The 24,113-nt window shown below is 37.5% G+C and overlaps 1 protein-coding gene and 1 non-coding gene across 2 annotated transcripts; both read left to right on the top strand.

Annotated features, from left to right (window-relative positions):
• The first annotated feature begins 159 nt into the window (after positions 1–159).
• Positions 160–22,802, top strand: DHFR (dihydrofolate reductase). The gene is made up of 6 exons (XM_001363581.4): positions 160–296; positions 735–784; positions 5,895–6,000; positions 14,652–14,778; positions 19,593–19,708; positions 22,591–22,802. The coding sequence occupies exons 1-6, from the start codon at positions 211–213 to the stop codon at positions 22,667–22,669; spliced, it is 564 nt and encodes a 187-aa protein (XP_001363618.1). The 5' UTR covers positions 160–210; the 3' UTR covers positions 22,670–22,802.
• Positions 12,033–12,169, top strand: LOC130458651 (small nucleolar RNA SNORA68). Its single transcript, XR_008918059.1, has one exon. It is a non-coding gene; the product is annotated as a small nucleolar RNA SNORA68 (small nucleolar RNA).
• Positions 22,803–24,113: the final 1,311 nt, after the last annotated feature.

The raw sequence follows: 24,113 nt of genomic DNA, 5'->3' as shown, positions 1-24,113 counted from the left end.
GCCCCGGCGCACGCGTATTAGAGAACACGCGAGGTCCTAGCTCCCAGGCCTAGGCCCGCGCAACGAAGACGTCACGACCCGCCAGCGGGCCAGAGGCGGGGCCCCGCATGCTTCTCCTCCAATAAACACGTAGCGCGGCTTGCTTCTCTATATCTTCCCGCGAACGAGTTGTTTTACAGCTAGCTCTCCGAAATCTGATTTCTTGCAGACATGGTCCGTCAGCTCAATTGTATCGCCGCCGTGTCCAAAAACATGGGCATTGGGAAGGACGGGGACCTGCCCTGGCCCTTGCTCAGGTACCTCGCCCACCCCGCTAGGACCGAGCCGGGAGCCGGGAACTGGGAGCCGGGAGCTAAGGCCTTTTGCCTATAGTCATTCATCTCCTGAGGAGTTTGCGGTAGGGTCGGAGGAAGGCGCCCGGCGGGCTAGGCGGGTCCTGTCCTGCAGCCCTTGGTATCCCTTAAGCTGGGGCCTAAAAAAGATAGCGAAACAGGCATTGTAAAGGGGGCTGGTTCCCGCCGCCCCTTGGGCTGGCCTGTTGTTGCCGTGGCGGGGCGGTTACCGGTGTACCGGGGGTGAAGTGCAAGGTCCCTTTACCAAAGCAGGCCATCTGGCCTGAACAGAGTTCTAGGGGGCTGGGTAGTAAAAGAACCAATCGTAGTCTCCTGGGCTAATTCCGTTGGCATAAACTCTGGCCTGTGGATGTCCTCTAATGCTGTCTCTTCTGTTTTTAGGAATGAATTCAAGTACTTCCAGAAAATGACCACAACTCCTTCAGTAGAAGGTAACCGCGCATTTTTATTCTAATATACTACACAACGGAAGCTACATTAATGTACGCAAGAGCAAAGACCAGATTTATACATTAGGAATTTTTTTATGGATACTTTGGTTTGGACATATTGGGGGAGGGGATAAGCCACCTTGGAGCCAAGATAATGGTGCCTTAGCAACTTGCAAAAGCCAAAACTGCCCTGACTATCCTTCCCAACCATCTGTACATATTCTCCCATCATTAGAAGTGGTAATAAATCTCCCTGGCCCTAACTATAAATGAAAGATTCATAGTTCATAAAAATAAATAGGTTAGGGAAGCTGGGTAGCACAATAGGCCTGGGGACTGGAGGACCTGGGTTCAAATGTGTCCTCAGATGCTTCTTGCCTGTGTGACCCTGGGCAAGTCACTTAACCCCATTTGCTTAGCCCTTGCCATTCTTGTGTCTTAGAATTGATACTGAAACAGAGGGTAAATAAATAAATAGGTCACATTAGGTACAGCAAAATTGCTTAAGGAGCAAAAGAAAATAGATTTTTTTTTGTTGACTCTACATACCTCACATTAAGAAAGTATTCAGTGAAGCTCTTAGAAAATATTCCCTCTCTCCGTATTGTGGGATAAAGTTTTTTAATAGAGCAATCTTTTTTCATTTTAAGAAGCATGGGAACATTAAAAAAGGTGACTTATTCTTTACTTAATTTTTAAGATTTTATCTTTACTGCTTATCTTACTATATTTTTTCATATGTTCCATCTTTTTCTTCTAGACAATTAGCAACATCAGTTATTAGATTAATAAGTATGTGTTTTATTTCAATTGCTACAAAAGTAAATTGGCTGCTATAATAATCAGTTTCTCCTTGACAAATTGACTTTCATATGTTTTCATTTCTTTGAACAAAACATAGATTATCTAACTCCTAATGGTTGCAAGGTGTTAGGCCATATAATGAGGCTTATAACCTAAGAGGGAACAGAGAGTTTGGTGGTCCAATCAGTCAGGAAACATTTATTAAGTGCCTAAAGTGTTCCTGTTACTGTGCCAATAATAGCACAGGATCCAGAAAGAGAAAAAACCAGCCTTTCTGTCTAGGTGCTCACAGACTAATGATGGGGAAGGGGTAACTCGCAAACATCTACATACAAGCAAGATACATACAGAATAAATTGAAAGTAATCAATAGAGGCTAGATATTAGAATTCTAAAAGATTGAGAGAGTTTCTTATAGAAAATGAGGGTGAGTCTAAAGTCCTGGGTTCAAATTTGACCTCAGACACTTCCTAGCTGTGTGGCCTTGGGCAAATCATTTAACCCCCATTGCCTAACCCTTACCACTCCTGCCTTGGAACCAATACATAGTATTAAACCTAAGACAGAAGGTAAGGATTAAAAAAATTTTTTTTTATGTTTTATTATCATGTAAAACACACCTCCATTTTGGTCATTGTTGTAAGATCACATGCATAAATAACCAAAACCCCAAAGTTAAGTTTATTTATTTATTTTTTAAGAAAAGAAAATGGAATTTTAGCTAAGATTTGAAGGAAACCAAGAGGTAGAGGAGAGGATGGAGATCATTCTAGTCATGAGGAAACAGCTGGTGAAAAATGCCTAGACCTCCAGATAGAATGCCTTATCATTTATCTTTTAGCTTAAAAGGAAAGGAAGGTTTTGAGGTGAGATCTCTTCTTAATTAAAGGATGTGGTTCTTCTTGAGCTGGACTAGGCCCTTGAAGAATGATTGTGCACATTGTTCCATGAATAAAAACATTTCAAATACTGGTTCTTTGCTTTTGCTCAGAAACAAAAACTCATCTGCAAAGGTATGGACTTTGGGAACAAGTGCTAGGAAAAAGCAAGAAGTCCAATGTGGCCATAAAGCAAGTAAAGGGATTTAGATGAGGCAGTAAAGTTAATTTGGGACAATTATAAAAGACCTTTGAATATTGTCAATGCAAAATCTAGTAGCCCCCAAACTTGTAGCCCAGTAAGTTTCAATGACCCCCAGTTTAGTTAGCTTAAAGGTGAAAAGCTGCTAGTTCTCACCTTGTCCCTTGAGGGTTTTTCCCTGAGGGGAAAGTCCAACTTCATTGTCTCAGACTAACCATAGGTCTTAAAGTATTTTAGGTGGGTACAGCTAATCTGATTTTAGTATCTCTTTTGTCCAATGGTTTCTCCCTCTAGGCCAAAGTCCTTTAGGGAGGTAGGCTAGGCCTAGGCTGTATCTTCCCCCTTTTTGTGTCCATTGTAAAGCATCAGTCCCTCACTGTTATTCCTGTCAAGGACTTCTCATTTTCCTTTGTTACCATTGTAAAGCCAATCAACTATCCTTCTCTTCCTCAATCCCCACATTCCCCTAGAAAGGTATTAAAGCTTCCCACCTTGATGACTCTTTGGTGTTGTCAATCCAGCCCAGTTGGCTCTCCCGGGGATCAGTGACCCCAAGCAACCAGAGTCTTGGGACTCTGCATGATTGTGTGGCATGCAGCTCTGTGTAGAGGCCTTAAGGAAAGCCCTGAACCCCTTTCCTTAATTAGAGTGGTTTTTCTGTCTGTCTAATACTAATGTGTTTTTTTCCCAGTTAAAAATATCAAGGTAAGAAATTCGGAAATTGTTATGAAGAAAATGTGGGATCATTAAAGGTTTTCAGGGACAAAAATGTTCAGATTAGAGTGAAAGATTAGTGTCAAGACTTCTGATTCCAACTGAAAATTAACTTGGCCCTCAAATGAGATTTTTAAGATAAGAAAATGGAATTTTAGCTAAGATTTAAAGGACAGATAATTTAGTTTTTCGGTTGCATCTGAATGGCCCTATTTGGGTTTTCTTGGCAAAGATACTAGAGTGGTTTGCTATTTCCCCTTCTCCAACTCATTACAGATGAGAAACTGAGACAAACCGGTTAAGTGACTCTCTTAGGGTTACAGGACTAGTAAGTGTCTGAGGCCAGATTTAAACTCATGAAAATGAGTCTTCCTAACTCCAAACTCCACTGCCCACCTGAGTGCCTGCATACAAGAAACACTGTGTAAATAGGAAGTAATCTTAGAAGATTAAAAGAACCAAATAGACAGGGGAGAATCAGAAATAATGGAACTATAATCCTGTGTTTGATAAACCCAAAAGCATAAATTGCTTCTAAAAGAACTGTCTATTTAATTAATGAGAACTGCTAAGGAAATTTGAAGACAGTCTGGCAGAAATTAAGTATGAACCAACATATTAGGCCATATTCTATAATATATTCAAAATTGATGATTCCATAGGAGAATTAGCAAAGAAACAGATCATCTACTATTCTGATACAGATAAGAAATGAATTCTTGACCAAAGGGACAGAGGCAGTTACCAAAGAGATAATTTTGATCAAAAGAAGTGAAAAACTTTTGCATAAATAAAACAATCTCACTTAGATTAAGAAAGGATAGTAATTGCCAAGTTTCTCTGATAAAGAGTTTGGTATCAAATATGCAAGACCAAAAACCAATCCTCAAATGATAAGCTATCAATGGCCATGAACACTCCTCAAAAGAACTACAAGCTATTAACAGTCACATGAAAAGATGCTCCAAATCAGTAATAAAAGAGAAAGGCAAATCAAAACAGCCCTTCAGCTTCACCTCAAACCCAGAAAATTGACAAAAATTATAAAACACTGGGAAAGGCAGGTATACCAAGCATTGTTGGTGGAGCTGGGAATTGATGCAATGGTTCTAGAAAGCAATCTGAAATCGATGTCCATATCTTTTGACCAGAGATTGGACTGTTATACAAATACCCTAAGAAAGTCATTGATAAAACAGAGAGGCTCCATATATACCAATATATAGCAGCACTTTTTTGTAGGGGCAAAGAATAAGAAACAATAGGTATCTGTTGATGAGGGAGTGCTAAATAATGTGCAGCATACCAATATAATGAAATATATTGTCCTGTAAGAAATAGTGTGTGGAAATAATCATGAAAAGTAAAAGCCACAAGGCCAGAAAAACAACATACACAATGACTATATCAGATAATAGAATTTCCATGGGCATGGCATATTAAATATGTCTCGTTTTTTCCCTCTCCTTTTTTTAAAATTTGTTATTAAAAAATGGTTCTCTGAACTAAAACACAGGAAGAGTTTAGATGAGGTAAACAACAAAACTAACAATTTTTTTAGTAAACCACACAATATAGGTAGCACAGGTAAGACTAGACAGTAGGTAATGTGAAAGACTTAGGGACTTTCAAGACCCTATTATGGTGAAACATAAGCTCTTTGAGAAGAAAATATTTCATAGATAGATAGCCTCTATCTACCACAGTGCAGAGAATCTAGAAAACAATAAATGTTTATTGATTGAACAACATAATACATCACTGGATTGTTTTTTGCCCCCAAAAGATCTGGCTAAAGAAAAGAGACACGTTTCATCTAGGCATTTTTCTCCCCAAATCTGGTTATGTCATTCCTTATTAGAAATACTCAAAACTATTAAAATATCTATGAAATCATAATTATTATCCCAAATTTAAGAGGATTTTAAAAATCATTCAACGAGTATTAAGCTTCTAGGCAGCTAGATGACACAGGGGAGAGAATGCCAGTCCTGAAGTCAGGAAGAATCATCTTCCTGAGTTCAAATCTGGTCTCAGGAACTTAGTAACCGTATGACCCTGAGCAAGTAACTTCACTGTTTGCCTCAGTTTCCTCATCTGTAAAATGAACTGGAGAAGGAAAATGGCAAACCACTCCAGCATCTCTGCCAAGAAAACCCCAAATGGGGCCAAGAAAAGTCACACGTGATGCAAAAGGAATGAACACTTATTATATGCTATTCATGGTGCGGGGCACTGAGAATAAAAAGACAGAAAATGAAAAATTCCTACTCCAAATGACCTTACATTTTAATAGGGGAAACAACAGGTATGCATGAAAATGAATATACCATAAATATAATGTATGTGTGTTTACATACGTATAATAAAGATAAAGAGGGCAATTTTAGCTTTGTTTTAAAGTATTTAGTAACAAAAGTGATGTGAGAAAAAAGGATCCACTAGATGTCACTAATAACATTGTACATCAGATTATCACAATGGACTCTTAAATTTCATTTTGATTTTACAGGCAAACAGAATCTGGTGATAATGGGGAAAAAGACCTGGTTCTCCATTCCTGAGAAGTGTCGACCATTAAAAGACAGAATTAATGTAGTTCTTAGCAGAGAACTGAAGTAAGTACTACTCTTCTGTTCTATTAAACTCTTCTCCTGAAGGTTAGTTTATAATAAGATAGAATGTGGCTAATGAAAAAGAATTGTTAGACTATAATCATCAAGAAACTTAGTAACCTGTGAAACAAGATAAATTGGGAAACAAATGGGGATGAACATTAACAATTTACATCTTTTAACTTTTTTTATTGCCTTTGTTGTCTAAAACTTCGAATTGGTCATTTCACAGCTTTAAGAAGCTCAATTAAATATGTGACTGTTAAAAAAAAAACCCTTAGTTGGTATTTTACTATTAAAAATATTTATGGTTTAATCTAATGTCTGGACCAAAAGATGGAGAAATGGTTGAAGGGACTGAACTTGGAACAGGTTAGTGTCACAATGGATAGAGTGTCAGACCTGGAGTCAGGAAAACTCAAGTCCAAATATAGCCTCAGACACTTAGTGGCCCTGGGCAAGTCACTTCACTTGTTTGCCTCATCTATTAAATGAGCTGGGTAAAGAATGGAGACCCACGTCTCTACCTTTGCCAACAAAACTCTAAATGTGGTCATAAAGAATTGGACATGACTGAAAAGTGACTCAAATTTCATTTCCTAATTTTTATTAAGTTATTATCCATTTATTAACTATGACCCTAAGCATATCACTTAACCTGACTATGCAGCTCTTTCTTCATCATGAAATGAAATCAGACTTGTTGTGTTCTCACCTACTTCCAAATCAAGATCCTATGATTTTTTTTTAATTGCTAAATCAAAAGTATTCCTGGGAGGGAAGAATTCATTTTGGACAAGTATTTAAAAACACCTTTTATGCAAGAGAAACGTGTAGGTTCTGTGGCCATGGGCAAGTCACCTATCCTTTGTTTGCCTCAGTTTCCTCTTCTGTAAATGAGAAGAATAATAGCACCTACTTCCCAGGGTTATTATAAGGATTAAAGGAGATAAAATTTGTAAAGCCCTTATCATGGTGTCTAAGACACCATGATAAGGGCTTTACAAAGATATATACAAATATAAAATATTATTTATTTTTGTTGTTCCATAAAAAAAAAAAACTTGCTGCCTTCAAGGAACTTCCATTCTAGTAGGAAGAGCCACCAAATACATGAAGAAAAAAAAAGACAAAATATAAACAAAGTAATTTCAGTGGAAGGGAGGCTTTGACAACCAGAGGGGAACATAGGGATTCCAAGAGTATCAGTGGCATGAAAGGTGGATCAAAGAGGAAAAACAGGAAGCAGAAAGATCAATGGGGAGGGAGGCTAATGCATATCATTAGAAATCAAGGAATAAAGAAGATACAAAATAAAGACCATGTGTCCATGGCTGATCAACCAGTTCAAACACCCGCCTTACCACCACTAAGCTCGGTACCAGAAGTAAGGAACTGGGACCTTCCATGTCCCCGCCTAATATCCCCTATCTACAGGAAGCACATAATGACAGGAAGTCAGTAGGCTCCTAGGAAATGTAGTTCTTTTTTTAGGGTAACAGATTTTCAATTATACAGAGTGACGCAGAGATCATGGCCCTAGGTGATTGGAAAGATGGTGGTATCCCTGACAATAGTGGGGCAAATTGGAAGAGAGGTGGATTTAGGAACAAAGATAATGAATTCTGTTTTGGCCATTTTGATATTATGTCATTGTCATTGTCTATGACCAGTTGGCTATGTCACCCAAAAAAGGATGAATAAATGAAAAAAAGCTCCTCAAGGAGCTCCTATTCTAATAGATGAAGACAGCCAATAGGGGAGAGGTGACCAGGAAGGAATGGTTGTACTGAGGTGGAAAGGGCTGAGGAGCAGAAACAATAGGCCAAGCAGCCAATGATGCTATGGCTGGGATGGATAGATTGTAAAACTGAAACATGATCTTCTGCCAAGGGGCAGTTGTAGATTAAGTGAATTAATTTGTATAGTCTCCTTGCCCATTCCTACCATGTTCTCTAGTAGATTGCCCTGATGGTGCCACTTTCTGTAATCTTTATTATCTCCCTTTCTACCAGAGGCTTCTTCTTTGCTACCTACAAACACTCATGTCTCTCCCACCCCCTTATTTCATTATGGCATGGGCATCATACCCCCAAAACTATAGAAATGTTTCAGGCAGACTATAAGCTATAAATTCCTTTGCTTATGTCTATCCTTGTGACTCCTAACCCAAAACATCTGATATCTCCTATATCCTCCTTGGCTCATCCTTTAGATTTGAGATGGACAGAGAGATCATCTCCTTGATGTATCTCAAAACATCCTCCTATGTTGTCAGGCAAACTTCTCCCCTGACCATGCCTCATTGCTTACCACTCTAGTCATGGCCTTTCTGTGGCAGTCATGTCTTCACTATTGTGAAAAGTATAAAGACCCCAGAATTTATGTCATCTGGGAACAGCTTTCCATCTATGCTGTCCTGCTGGCCAGATTCAATATGACCTTCTAAATTAATTAATTTCTCTGTATTTTTTTTTTTAAGCTAAGTTTCGGAGTCTTGCATCCAAAAGGTATCCTTCCCAAACCTCGGGAATTCACCTCAAGCCCCCCCACAACTATTCTACCACCCCCATTAGCTCCTCCTCTTCTCAGCTAAATTTCTTGGGGAAACTTTCCATATCAGTGCCTCTGAAACAAAAATTCTTTCCATTTGAACTTTTACTCTTAACGAGGCAAAATTCAGGACAAATAAAAAAATTAAAAGGAGTTTATTAAAAATATATTGTGGTAGCAATACCCATGATCACTGGAGAGGAATGGGCATTGTGGGGATTGTCCATCAAACAGGTGGCATTACAGAAATATTAGCATCATATTGGCAATGAATTACAAGACAATAGTATAGCCAGTACCCAGAAAAAGAAGCTGATTTGAGCTTATTCTTCCTCCTGACCCATGGATGGCACCATCTCATTCAGATGTAGAATGTATCTTTGACATTACAAAGAAGCTAATGAAATGGCATGCCAGCCTTCCAGACTGCAGACAATAGTAATTGATTGCCAATATGGTGCTAATATTTCTGTAATGCCACCTGTTTGATGGACAATCCCTGCAACCCCCATTCCTTGAAGCCTCAATAAAAATCAGTTCGACTGGAGGGGAGGAGCTGGCAGGCTGAAAGTGATGCAGAAGATTTCCAAGTCTCCTTGTCTGTTTCCTCTCTATGTCCTTCCTCCCTCAATGTTTAACCCTTCCACCCACATTCCCCCAGTTCCTGCCTGCCTTTTCAGGTGTTCAATCCAAGCAAGAACATCTTGTAGCACTGCCAGGCCTGCCACACTTGTATCAATGGCTCTGAACTAGAACATTGTTTTCCTCCTTTTACACACACAACTTGGTTTGTGCCCGGCTTCTCAGATTATCTTTTGATCCTCACACAAACCCATGACTACGTAAGACAAATAGATGGCCTTGGGCTTTTGTGACCTTCGTAAGGGCAGGAACCATGTTGGAATCATCTCTGTAGCTCACCTCTTTCCCAGTTCTAGTTCCAAGAGTGTATACATGGGGGGCTTTTGATAAATGAATATTGGATGAATGCCTATATCTAAAGCATCTTTTTCCTAAGGAAGCCAACTACAAATATACATTTGCTAGAGCATTGGGCAAGTTGTGGGGAAGAGGAGGGCTCCCAAGATAAAATTCTTGGCCTTCACAAATTTAAGATAGGGTTGACCCTGGTGAAGTCATTCCTTCAAAAGGAACAGAGTAGGTTGGTTACTACAAATGACACTTTCCCCATTACCTGTCACAGCCTTGTACATAGTAAGTGCCTAATAAATGTTTGTAGGATTGAAAACATAGTTTACAGACTTGTTCAAGATCATAAATGTCAATAAGATTGGAACCAAAGTTTTCTCTCTTGGTACCTTTCAGTTGGATTGAATGCGAGACCTATAAAATGCAGTTAAAATATTTACATGGCAAGTTCTAACCTAGCTGATTTTTTTTACTCTTTTCTTTTTTTTTTGACCAGTGGAAGCAAAAAGCTTATTTTAAAAAATAATTATACACAATAAATTTCCTCCCTTTTTTAATTGAATAACATAGAAAATATAAAGAAATGTTTTTTCCTTTTTATGTATAACTGCTTATTAATGAGTTCAATAATAATTCAACAAATGCAATCAGCAAGCATTAAGCACCTTCTGTGTGCTAGGCAATAGGAATACAAATACAAAAATGAAACAATTCATGATAGTTGGTCCCAACCTTTTATTATTCCCTATTTTGTGATGTTTTTACTATGAAAAATTTTAGTTTCCCTTAAAGTCAATAGGCTACTTATGTATAAGGTTAAATAGACTTGAGGGAGCTTTTCATAAAGTTGAAGGTGACTTCCAAATAACAGTGGGGAAAGTATAACTATTTAATTATAACTTAATAAATGCAGGTGCATCCTGCAATTAGCTAACTTTCCTGGTGCCCTTTTTTCCCCCTTGTTGCTGGAATATTTATCTGATTCATTCTTTTATCTTGGTAAATCTCAAATCAGTAAGCAATATCACCTTTTCTGGGAACTCTTTAATAAAACATTGCCAGATACTAGAGGTTACTTATAGTTAAAATGAGCCAAAACAAACCATTAAGATTTTTCTGGGGATTGTGCAATTTCAGGTCAGCCATTCCAAAGTGATAGGACAATTTATTCTTTATGTGCCCCCAGTGGTGCAGATAATTGGTTTTGGATACTTCTTATTTATTTATATGTAATAGTTCTTATTTGCCTCTTTATTAAAAATTTAAAAGGCATGTAGATACTGTTATTTTATTTTAAAGCTTTGTTAGTGAGTTAGGGATTTGGTCGGGTGCCAGATAATTTGAATAATTATTAACTAAGAGTTATTTCATGTTGTCCTAAGATTTTTTTTTACTCTTAAAATAAATGGAGAAAGAAAAATAAATCATCCTTGAAATGGATTGGAAGGGTAGAGATTTACATATATAAATCACTACTCTTTGTGAAAGTCCTGTATACTGCAGACATCTAACTTGTTTCTCTCTTTATTTCCCTCCTATCACCCTTCCCCACTCACTAGAAAAATAATAAGTAAATAATAACATAGCTAACCCTAGCATGAAGAGACTGATTAGTTTGGGCAGCTATATTTTAAAAAGAAAAAAATGTGGAACCACACCAGAAGTATATTTCTAGAGCTTTCTGGTTTTATAACCTGGCAAATAATAATGCTAATTTGATTCTGTATCAGCCTGGTAGACTGAAAAACAGAACTGGATTTGGAGTCAGAGGACTGGGGCTGAAATCCACAGTTTGCCATACCACCTATCTGTGACTTCAAACAAGGCATTTAACTTCCTGATTTCAATTTCTTCATTGAAGGGGATGCTGTGAGTGAAGGTGACTTCTAAGGTCCTTCCTCCTTCTAGATCTGTAGTACTTTCATAAGTGCTTCCCTTCAAAAGATTTTTAAAAGCTTTGAAGTTAAAAGATAAAATTGTTCTTAATATATGGCATTTTCATATGACGTGGAAACTTTTTAAAAATTATTTTGTGGTATAATTAGACACAAGGAAGATTTTTTCTTTTATTCATTCTTTTCTCTTTGTCTCCCTAATATGGCCAAGAATTATTCCAGGCTTTTTATTTTTTTTCCCTAAACCATCAATTCCTGTTCCCAACCAGGCCCCAGTTTATCCTTATATATGACTCCCTATTGAGAAAAGTAAGGCTGTGTCTTGTGAGTGCCTTTAATCTTTAGCTCAACATGTGCCTGTCCATACAATGGCATCTTAGTCTTTCTTCCAGTCTCAGTAAAAGAGGATTTTCATCTCAAAAATTGTCCCTTCTATGGGCAGCTAAATGATTGCGTGGATAGAGAGCCAGGGACAGGGGTCCCGGATTCCAGTCTAGCCTCGGATACTTCCTAGCTGTGTGACCCTGAGTAAGTCATTTAATCCCATTGCCTAGCCCTTATTGCTTTTCTGCCTTAGAACCAATACATAGTATTGATCCTAAGACCGGTGGTAATGGTCTTTTTAAAAAAGAAGAAAAAAAAGTTTTAAATCCCTTCCTTGCACCCAAACCCCAAAAGATCTTTGTTTTTCCTTAACAATGATCTTTTCTTGGGTGCAAACATCAAAAGAACCTTGTCGCCTTTCTGGAGCTGATAAAAGTGCCCCAGAAAGTGAAATAGTGGGTTCTACATTCCCAAAAGGCCATGACACTCTGGAGCAGACCCAGGGGTTGTCAGGCTCAGGCCATGTGCAATGATGGTCCTAGTCAGGCTTGTTGGATCTCCACAGTCAGGGCTTGAAAGACCCTTCCTGACGATGGAGATGTGGGGGCCTGTCTCCCATTAGTAACTATTTTCTGATTTCTTGAATGTGTCTTTATTGAATTTCTCTACCTATGGATGTGCACACAAAAACCATTATCAATTATCCTCTATGTTCTTCTGTGCCTCTTTATTGAGCTCTTTCATTCCCAGACTTCTAGGCCAGTCCTCTCATCTCGATCAAATATCTTATTTTTAAATATTGACAAAATATTGCTATTTAGCTGTGACTTTCTCATCTTAAACTCAGAATATACAAAACTGAACTATAATCCCTTTCACATCTCTTTCACGGATACCATCATTCTTCCAGCTTCCTGGAACTTAGAATCAATACTAAATATCCAAGAACAATAGGACCTAGGCAATGGGGGTTCAGTGACTTGCCCAGGGTCATACAGCCAGGAAGTATCTGAGGTCACATTTGAACCCAGGACCACCCATCTTCAGACTTGGCTTTCTATCCACCGAGCCACCCAGCTGCTCCTAGATTCTTCACCTAATTCCCCTACTTGATTGTTCCCAAAGAATTTATCAACATGTTAGTTGAACGAGTGAATATTGTAAATATTAAAATAGATAGGAGCCTAGATCTGATTGTTTGTCAAGTCGTTAGAGTAGAAGGAAATTATGGACACTTTATTTGCAAATATCACACAACTTTGGATCCCCAGCCCACGAGAGCCATTCTCTTCTCATTCAACCCCCCAAAACTCATTCATTACATCGACTCTTGATCTAAGTAGGCGTCCAAATATATTTTAAGTGAATCATTTCATCCTACAAATAATGAGATCATATTCTTGCTTGGCATCCTCCCAATGCTGAGGAGACAAAGAGAAAGTTGGGTGGGCCCCCTGTGCCTAGCTTATGGACAGAGCCTAGAGCCAGAAAGATCTGGGTTCAGTTATGCTCAGACACTTAATAGCAGAATGGCTCTGGGCGAATCACTTCACTTCTGCCTCAGTTTCTTCAGCTGCAAAATGGGGGTGATAATAGCCCCCTAGTTATCACAAGGATCAAATGAAATAATATTTGTAAAGTGTTTATCCCAGTGCTTGATATACACAGTAGGCACTTAATAAGTGGTTATTCCCTTTCTCTTTATCTTCCCTTATGGGCAGTCATGAATGAGTTTGGCATCTTCATCAGTGGAAGGAAATTAATTGCTGAGATCAAATCAACTGAAGTATTAGAAATGATTAGAAAATTAGAGCTGTTTCTGTCAACCTTTCTCACCAAATTTTCCTGTTACCAAACAGTTTTAAACAGTGTTTTAGTTAGAGGAGTTTCTCCTCCTCTACCCTTATAGCTCTAAAGGACCAACTACCAAAGAAATAAGCAAAGGGTGAGAAATCAATGTGTGTAAAGGCAAATAACAATCAGCTCTTAAAGAATTCCATTACTTCTTGTGTTGATATTTTTTCTCTTATACAGCAAAGAAAATGAGATTGGATATGCAAATACCAGGCCAAGAAATTAACACTTTAAGTTCTACTTTGTGTTTTGTTTCTAATAACCATATGAACAAAGGCCAATGATTTATCCTTGTTGCCTTTGAGTTCCTCCTTTTATAAAAAGGAATCACGACAGCTTCAGAGACCACTTTTAATTGCAATTGGTTATTTGTTTGTTAAATTGAATTGAAATAAAAATCTTTGGCTAAAGAAAGGAGAAGGAAACAAATAGGAAAAGAATTGCAATTTAGGAAGTTTATGCTTCAGAATCATTCCTCTTTCTTACTAAAGTCCCATATCAATGTTACTTTGTATTAATATGATTTGTGTTTATAAAAGTGAAGGTTTGACCATGCCAGTAAACTCTTGGTTCCCTAGTACCTCCGGGATTTGAAATACTGGAGCCTTTCTTTAGCTTCTAAAAGCCCATTCTGACTTCCTGGTTTTCTCATACCTTACTTCCCTCCACATACACTAAGATCCAGTAACACTGGACCCCTTACTTCTCTGAAACACAACCCTCCATTTCCCAACCCTGAATGGTTCCCTAGTTATCTTCCATAAGTGAACTTTCTTCTTCATCTCCCTCTCTGGACTTCCCTGCATTCAAGCCTTAGCTAAAGTCCTACCTTCTGCAAGAAAACTTTTTAGTTCTCCCTAATAATGGTGCCATTCCTTTAAGATTATCTCTGGTATATCCTGTACATAGCTTGTTTGTGTGTACTCTTGTGCATATTAATCTGTGAACTCATAAAGATCAGGGACTGTTTTTTGCTTTTATCTATATCCCCAATGCCTGGCACATAGTAGGTACCTAATAAATGAAGTTGAGTAACTGACTCTTTAAATTGCTTGATATAAATCATGTGGTGATGCCTTTTTTTCTCCTCCAACATAGGGAACCTCCTCAGGGAGCTCATTATCTGGCCAGCAGTCTAGACAATGCATTGAACCTTCTCGAACTTCCAGAACTAGCAGATAAAGTGGACATGGTTTGGATAGTTGGAGGCAGCTCTGTTTATAAGGTATTACAATTTCGTAGTACATTTGAACATGAATGTAATTTGCTTCACTTAGTGTATGTTTGGAATAATCTTGTCCTTAAAATCTTGGAAATACTCCCCACTATTTACCCTCAGTAACATATTATACAGATTTTTGTTGTGTTTTTGTTTTAAAAAGAATTAAGAGAATCGGTAGGGAGAGAAATTATATCTCTAAACACTTCAATTAGCAAAAAAAAAATAACAGATCAGCAAATTAGGCTGACAATTAAAAAGCTCTAGAAAACTAACAAATTTTAAAACTATAATTAAAAACCAAAATAAAAATCCTAGAAATTAATGAAATTTAAGGAAAATAACCACCGAAGTAAAACTAAGATGGGAGAGGGGAAGGAGTTACAGCAATATCACAAAGATTATACTATGGCCAGATTGTATTTAGAGCAGGAATATGGGACTTATTAGGAAAATTGTGGATGCAATTGACCATATTAGTAACAAAGTAACAAGAATAGCAAAAAAATCATTTCATTCTATCAATAGACACAGAAAAAGCTTTTAACAAAATAAAAGATCCATTTCTGATGGGGGGGGAGGGGTTGGTTGTGTTTTGCTCTGTTAAGAATGAGGAACAAGTGCTTTTTAAACATTTTTTAATCTCCTAAGTACAAAATACTGACAATTTTTGTCCTTTAGTTTCCCTTTGCATATCTGAATGAAAAGTATGAAGAAAACTAAAACCCATTTCTAAATCAGAAACTCCACCACTGTCCTTAATCTCAACCATTGTTTCGACTTGGAGGCTTTCTTTGGAAAAGTAATATCTTTCTCTGCTAGCTTGTTTTTAAAATGTTTTCTTTCAAATGAATCACTCCTCACACTAGAACCAGACCATATGTTTATTTTGGCCATTTACACTTTAAAGAGTAGAATTTTAAATAGTGTTATGTGGTTTTTATGAAAATGTTTTAATTTGAATACTTCTTTATTCTCTTTCTCATATTATCAATTTTTTGATGTTCCAATTTTTAAAGCCATCCTAAACTTCTCCCTAAGGAATCCAGCTTGTCTTGACTTTTATCCTCCATTCTCTGATCCAGCCAACATAGGCTATGCAATTAATTTCAAAAGATTTTTAGTAGAAATTTTCTTTATAAACCAGAGACATTAACTTATTTTTCTTAAAGTTTGATTTAAAAGAGTATTATTCTAGCCTTGAAAACAGGATATACTAGTAAATATATACTTTCTTAAATCTAGGTAATGAGCAAAATAATAAAACAAGGCCCTATTTGTAGCATTTCCAAAATGCTCATTTTTACCTGAGGATAAGGACTACCTTAGGTGGCACAGTGGCTAGAGTACTAGGCAGGGAGATTCCTCTTCCTAATTTCAAATCCAGTCTCAGACATTTACTTAGTTGTGTGAGCCTGGGAAGTCATTTGATTCTGCTTATCTCAGTTTCCTCATATATAAAATGAGCTGGAGAAGGAAATGGCAAACCCTTCCCTTATCTTTGCCAAGTAAACTCCAAACAGGGTCACAAAAAGTCAGATGCACCTGAAATAACTGAACAAAGACCAATTTTTATTTACCTTTGTGGCTCAGTGGAAAGAGCTCTCATTCTGGAGTCAAGAATCTCTGAGTTCAAATATGATCTCAGATATTTAGTAGCTGTGGCCCAATAGCAGACTATAGAAATGCTAGCTGTAGTTATTAAGCCCAATGATAAATCAAAAGTGATACAACCATGGCAGTATTCTGCCTCAAACCCGTAATGGCTATGATTCTGGGCAAGTTCTTTAATTTTTCAGTTTACCTACCTAAAAAAATGAGGTTAACAGTAGCACTTAACTCAGAGTTTTTGTGAGGATCCAGTTGCTTGTAAACTTTAAAAACTGATATGTGAGTTATTATATAATATATCAAAAACATTTAATACAGTATTATGTCAATATAATGGCTCTGGCTGTTTATACATTTATATAAACATTAAGGTTTGGAAAGAATTTTCCATACATTATTTTACTTAGAGGTGATCATTTAAACCCATGAAAGTGAAAGAGCCATTAAGAGATAGTAGACTGGCTTAAAGAAGAAGCAATTCTTTCTACCTCTGGTCTGTAATTAGATGTAAGGAAATTTAAACTCCGGTCTTCCTGACTCCCAAATCTAGTGCTTTAGCCACTTTGCTAGCTATTAATGAAAGGGACTCATTAAATCTTTGTCTGCAGTTCACATTTCTCCTACATTCTCCAAATGCCTCTCTGTAGGACATCTCTGTGTGTATTTCCTTATCTCATCACTCACCATCATAAACCGATTCCTCTTCCTTTGGGTACTCAACTTCTTAACTTCCTTCCAGATTAGTAGTACTGCCATTTTTTCAGCCTTATCTAGAAACCATCATTCCTCCCTCTTGTATACATCTATACTGTCACCTACTTTTAATGTTTCTTCTTTGATCAATTTCTCCAAATTTGAGCATTTTCTTCCATTCCCATTGCCACTGCCACTCTTCACTTGTAATAACTTCCTAAGTAATGTCCTGTCCCCTGGGGGCGGTTCAGTGAGGACGAGCAGCTCTGAAATAAGAGTTTGCCAAGCCCTTTCCAGGGCTGCTTAACTTCTTTGATGCCCACCTGCTCCCCACCAATTCTGCTTTACTTCCATCCAGTTCACATGAATGTCAAGACATCACCTGACAAACAGCTCTCCGTTTTCCTTGGAACATTATACCTCAAGTGGTCTTTTTAACATATACCCACATTTGCATCCTCTTTAACCTCCCTGTGGTATAGTGGGTAAGTAAGTGTGTGCTGAATTTAGAGTCAAGACTTGGATTCCAATCTTGTTCTTTTGCTGTTGTCACAATCAAGTCTTTTAAGCTCTCTGGATCTCTCTTTCCTTAACTTTAGAATGGAAAGTTAGTGTAGCTGACCAGCAGTTACGAAATATTCTCTCCTGGGTGACCACCTAAAAGGGAAGCTGATGCCTGAGGGAAAATGGGTGGAAGCATTTAAAGAGTAAGATAGAGAGAACATAAAGCAAAACCAAAGGAAAACGGGTATAGGATTTAACAGCATGGCATTCAGCCTATGGACATTCCTCTGATGGAATGAGAGGGATCCACACTTGAATGCAGTTTTTATTGAAGTTTCAAGGAATGGGGAATGGGAGGTAGATAATCAAACATGTGACTTGGTAGAGAATTTGGCAAACAACCACAAAAGAGTAGAGAAGAGGGCTAAGACAATGTAGTAACCAAGGCTCAGCCCAAAGGTTCATTTGACCTTTGGACTGCAGGCTTGGGGTGGGCTCAGAATACCACCAGGTGTGAGTCCCAATGCAATGCAAGGATTCCAAGATATATTAAAATATCTCCATAAGTCTGATGCATGCGTGCATTGTTCATAAGAGTCAGCTTTTGACTGTCTTCTAATACTTGTATGATTTGTTTATACTTGGGACCCTACAGTTAGATTAGGTGAGTTCTGAAATCCCTTCTAACTATAAATCTGTGATCCTACAGTCATGGCCCGGTTAGCTCAGAAAAATTATCTTTCCGGTATTCTTATCTAATTTGTTCATCTCTTTCTTTTAATTGTGAGCTAGAAAATTAATCTGTTGTGACTAATAAGCTTAAGAGTAGTGATGGTATAGAGCTATGTCAAGGTAAAGGAAAGCTATATAGGTGTGGAGAAGAAATTAGGCATGCTAAAGAAGAAAAAACAATGCCATTAACATTCAGAATTTATTTTTAAGATCCTAATTTTTTCCTTTCTTTTATTTGTTTGATTGCTAGTTTTGCAGCTGATTCATAATATTCCGTTGTAATAGTAAATAGGTTAAAACAGGCCTTTGTGGGCTTTGGATCTAACTCACATTTATACTGTAGTTTCTATGTATGAGAAAATGTGTTCAAAGTTCTGACCAAGTAACTCATAGAACATATTACTTGAAGACAAAATGTCTTCAGTTAAACAAGCAGCTAATATCCTTCTAGCACTGTGCCATATACTAGAAACATAAACCAAAAAAGTATATGTTCTTTGCCATTTTTACACAGTTTGCTTAACACAGTATCTTTGGTGCAGTAGGCTTGGTAAATACTTGTCAAGTGAGCTGGAATTTCTACAGAAATGGTATTTGTGCCACATTCAAAGAAGTCTGAAATGTCTGGTTTAAATGCCTGAAAGGATCAGAATTAGAATTAGAAAGGATTAGAATTGTTACTTAAACATAAAAATAAAGAACTCTGAAATGCAGTTGTAGAACTTTGCTGTTCCTTCAATATAACAACATTTAACTTAAAGATAGATTGTTGGACATGGAGCTATAATAATATTCGTAAAGTGCTTTATACGCTTTAAACAGGGATATAAATGTTATAAGCAGAGGCATAAAAAGCCTGTGAATCTTTGTTAACTTGATTTCTCCTTCCTTCCTTTGAAAGCAAATAGAAAAATGGGTTCATTTGAATAACCTTTTCTTCCTCTACCACACAGAAGTGTTTACAAAGCATCGGGCTGCCCAAAAGTTTAGGTAGCTATTGGCTTCCTATTGTCATCATTAATACCACTTTAGCCAAAGCCAGTGCTAGCATTGCACCAACCTAAAAAACATAAATTACAATGTATGAGGTCATAATTAAGATGTTTAAATGGGACAGACTGTAGCTTACAAACATGAGTCATATTAAACTTCTGCTCACCTCCAAAAGACTATATTCTTTGGTGTCTTTAGTTAGATACCACCACATTATACCTGGTCCCACCTCTTCAGGTTGTATTAGTCAGTTAATCCATTTCATTCCTTTTGTGTTCTTTTCAAAGGAAGCAATGAATAAACCTGGTCATCAGCGACTGTTTATAACAAGAATTTTGCAAGAGTTTGAGAGTGACACATTTTTCCCAGAAATTGATCTAAAGAAATATAAACAACTCCAAGAGTAAGTAGTATACTTAAATCAACTGAAGTGTTTCCTTGAGCTTTACCCTAAGGGATAACTGAAAACTTTGTTTCATTTGAATTATGTTTTCTTTGATTTTTGACTTTGAAGTAAATTTATAACATGCAAATGTTAACATTTTGTTGTTTATTCTGTTCAAGTCACCAAATATTTATTTAGCATTTAATATGTGTAGGTCACTAAGAAGCTCATTAAAAACATAAACAATTCCTGATAAGTTTATGCTCTTAAATAATTGATCCTAATGTAACTCAGATGAATAATGATTCTATTATATTTTCAAGCTACTAAGAACAATTACATGAAATTGTATCCTTTATTCTGTAGCCTTAAAACAGTTTTCTAATATATATGTGGGATACATATTACTCTAATCTATATTATTTGTGTATATCTAATATATGTTAGGTTTCTCATATATATCCTCAGGGAACCTCCATTTATTTCAGTTTATTAAACCACAAAATACTAATTGTATACAAGACACTGTCCTTGGTTCTGAGCCAAGTAAAGATTATACAGATCTTGCTTTCAAGCTGTTTATAATGTAACATGAGGAGAAGATTTTAAACGTTACAAAGGATAGGTGCAGGAAAGGCACCGTGAAAATTTTTTAGAAGATGATCATTCAAATGTTTTGGGGATTAGAGAATAGTCACAAAGGACTTCAGCAAATAAAGTGGAAACCCAAGTTTGAAATTCTTTCAAGAAGGCCTTCAGTAGACAAGAGATTGGATGTGGGTGGAGATTTCAGTCAGTTATTTGCAGTCAAGTCTGGTGATTAAAGGTAAATGACCATTTTTTTGTTTTTATTTTAAAGTAGTGCATTGAGGGGACAAGGGGCACCTGGGTGGCTCAGTGGATTGAGAGTCAGGCCTAGAGACGGGAGGTCCTGGGTTCAAATGTGGGCTCAGACACATCCCAGTTGTGTGACCCTGGGCAAGTCACTTGACCCCCATGGCCTAGCCATTACCACTCTTCTTCCTTGGAGCCAATACACAGTATTGACTCCAAGACAGAAGGTAGGGGTTTAAAAAAATGAAATAAAATAAAGTAGTGCATTGAGGTGGCACCTGGGTGGCTTAGTGGATTGAGATCCAGGCCTAGAAACAGGAGGTCTTGGGTTCAAATCTGACCTCAGACACTCCCTAGCTGTGTGACTTAAGTCACTTAACCCCCATTGCCTAGCCCTTATTGCGCTCACCTTGAAATCAATACATAGTATTGACTCCAAGACGGAAGGTGAGGGTTTAAGAAAAAGGAAAAAAAAAAGACAGTCCCTAATCCTACTCCAAAGGAATTTACTGTTTGGCCCAGAAGATGATAAGTACTCAAGTAAAGGTGTGGCTAGTGTGATGAATTTAGTGAACAGGTATTTACAAAAGTGCTATGAGAAGTTCAAGAAGAACTAGAATGAGCACATTGTATTGGAAAAGCAAGGAGAGGGAGGGAGGGGTAAAAATGGTTTTGAAGCCAAAGTAAGTTTTGTCTTTACTTTGAGCTACGTTATTTATCTTGGGTTTTTTCACCATTTTGATCCACTAACAGTGTTTGTTTCTAAGAGTTATCGTTCATGTTTTTAAAATTCATGTCTAGTTTTCACTCACACACACTCTTGAAATCTCATGAGGATATAAATGAAGTTTCGGGTGACTCATCCCAAAGAAACTAAAACTGAAAAGCTGTCAGTAAAACACTTCTGGGGGGGGGGGGGCAGAATTCCTCTCCACGTCTACTGTTGAAAGGAAATTTATAACGGAAGGCACCCCCATTACTGTTGTGCTAATGATCAGAGCAGCCCAAACGGAGATAAATAAGTTAGCCGAGCATATTTTCTAATGTATACATTTCAAAAGTGAATATCCTTCCCGCAGATAGAACTGTTGCGGCATGCCTTTGCTCTGATTCATTGTGAAATGGCAGGAGTACCCTGCACTGTGCTGCATCGCCGAGGCATGCCCAGAGGCCTAAAGGCCCCGCCTGCTCTTTTGTCTTAGGAGACAAAATAGGTAGAGATGAGGCCATTAGGGAATGGCGGGGGCCACATCGTATTGTGCCTGGTGCAAACAGGGAGGAATCGGGACGCATCAAAGTAGATGGCTCCATAGAGATGGATCCTAACTCACCATGAACTAGAATGGCCTCATGGAAACATGGGGAGAACAGCTCAAGAATAAGAACCCAGATGAGGATTAGAAGACTGGAGAGATCTCCAAAGGAAAAGTTATTTTTTTAACCCTCCTCTTCTGTCTTAGTATTGCTTCTAAGACAGAAGAGTGGTAAGAGCTAGGCAATGGGGGTCAAGTGACTTGCCCAGGGTCACCCAGCTGGGAAGTGTCTGAGGCCAGATTTGAACCCAGGACCTCCCATCTCTAGGTCTGGCTCTCTATCTACTGAGTCACCCAGCCACCCCCAGGGAAAAGTAATTCTGAGGAAAAAAATTCCAATCAGTTTTAAATTTGGAATTTTAGCACACGATGTCAGTCATTTTGCTCAACATTAACTAGATACAATCTTAGGAATGAAATTTTATATTTAAGCCCAAGTTATTATAAATGGTCACTAAAATGATGTTTTGGACCGTTTAGGTTTTTAAATATTTGTTTGCTATTAAAGGAGACAGAAGTGTAATGCAGAATAAAACCTAAACATCCATCCAGCCCTGAATGTGTTCTTTGACAGTAATACCAAAGGAGATATTTCAAGACCTGACCTCTATGATATAAAATTCAGAATAAACAAAAATACTTGACCAAAAAAGACAAATATTCATTTTAACAGGGTTTCTTGATTAGAGTTGTTAATGGTTATATTTTCTTCTGGGTCATTATTTAGTAATAACATAAATCTTTCTTTTTCAGCTATCCGGGTGTTAGTCCTGATGTCCAAGAAGAAAAAGGCATTCAGTATAAATTTGAAGTGTATGAAAAACATGAGTAATATGAAAACCTTTGAAGGCTTTTATTTCCAACCAATTTCTCCACCAAAAGTGAAGTTTGTATCATGTTAGTATAAAAATGTTTGTGTTTGTTCTTTTTAATTTTTTCAGTCAATAAACATTTATTAGTACCAATTATTGCCAGTCATTGTACTAAACTCTTGGGATATAAAAAGAAGCAAAAGTCAGGCCTTGCCCTCAAGAAGTTCACAGTGAAATAGGGAAGACAATGTGCATGCAAATGTGTAAAAAATATATATATGTATGTATGTATTTTTTTTAAGCTATAGACAGGAGAAATAAGAAAAAAACAGAGAAGAGGCCCTGGAATTAAGAGGAGTTGGCGAGGGCGTCCTATAGAAGATAAGATTTCTTAACTGTGACTTAAAGGGAACAGGAAAGGCGAAAGTTAGAGAGAGTGCCTGAAGCCAAGAGATGGAGAGTCTCGTTCATAGAACAGCCAGGAGGCCAACGTCTCAATTGAAGCTTACAAGTTGGGGACTAAGGTATAAGAAGACTGGAAAGTTAGGAAGGTGCTAGATTGTGAAGGGCTTTAAATACCCAACAATATTTTGTGTTTTTAAAATAAAAAAATTAAAAAAAACCTTTTTCCATAACTTTTTTTTAAATCATCTATTTTTTGTTTTCTCTCACAATTGTGATTCTGCTTATAGATTTATCTGTTACTACAGTTCACAGCCTACAAGGTTATGGGGCTAGCTAGGTGGCACAAGCATAGAACACAGGACTGGGAGTTCAGATTTAAGTTCAAATCCAGCCTCCGACACTAACTAGCTATGTGACCCTGAGCAAGTCACTTAACACTGCCCCATTAAAATGAGCTGCAGAAGGAAAATGGCAAACCATTGGTTTCTTTGCCAAGAAAACACTAAAAGGGGTCTTGGAGAGTCAGACATGACTGAAACAGCTTAACAACACCACTAGGTTATTCTGGGAACAGGATTTTCTTTTTTTTATTTGATACTTGGTAACCACCAACAAAAACATTTAAACAAACAATGCATTAAAAATTATGTGCGAAGCTACAAACACCATATATGTGTAATAATATAAACATCCTTTGCTTTTGAGTTCTCTTTGGATTTGTTTTACTTGAATACTTTTTTCTCAAATATCACAAGCTATTCAGCCATTTCTCCCAATCATTGCAGTTGTGTTACTTCCAGTTATTTTGTCGTTATAAACATCTCTTAAAAGAACAATTCCTTTTACTTAGAGATGTGACTTTGATCATTTGAGAGACAGATAGTGATTTTTTTTTTCTTAGATGGGGGGGCAGGGGGGAGGGGATGTTTAAATCTATACCTTCTTAGAATCGATACTAAGAATTGGCTCCAAGACAGAAGAGCAGTGAGGACTAGGCAATGGGGGCTAAATGACTTGCCCAGGGGCACAAAGGCCAGATTTGAACCTAGGACTTTCCTG

Source organism: Monodelphis domestica, chromosome 3 (assembly GCF_027887165.1).
Source record: "Monodelphis domestica isolate mMonDom1 chromosome 3, mMonDom1.pri, whole genome shotgun sequence".
In the NCBI taxonomy this organism is placed as follows: domain Eukaryota; kingdom Metazoa; phylum Chordata; class Mammalia; order Didelphimorphia; family Didelphidae; genus Monodelphis; species Monodelphis domestica.
Note: the sequence above shows the minus strand (reverse complement) of the source record. Positions and strands in the feature narration are given on the sequence as shown.

Excerpts from the sequence above, each read along its gene's own strand:
- DHFR (XM_001363581.4), top strand. The coding sequence starts at position 211 with ATGGTCCGTCAGCTCAATTGTATCGCCGCCGTGTCCAAAAACATGGGC. Across the intron at positions 785-5,894 it reads CACAACTCCTTCAGTAGAAG|GCAAACAGAATCTGGTGATA; the intron begins GTAACCGCGCAT and ends TTGATTTTACAG. Across the intron at positions 19,709-22,590 it reads AAATATAAACAACTCCAAGA|CTATCCGGGTGTTAGTCCTG; the intron begins GTAAGTAGTATA and ends TTTCTTTTTCAG.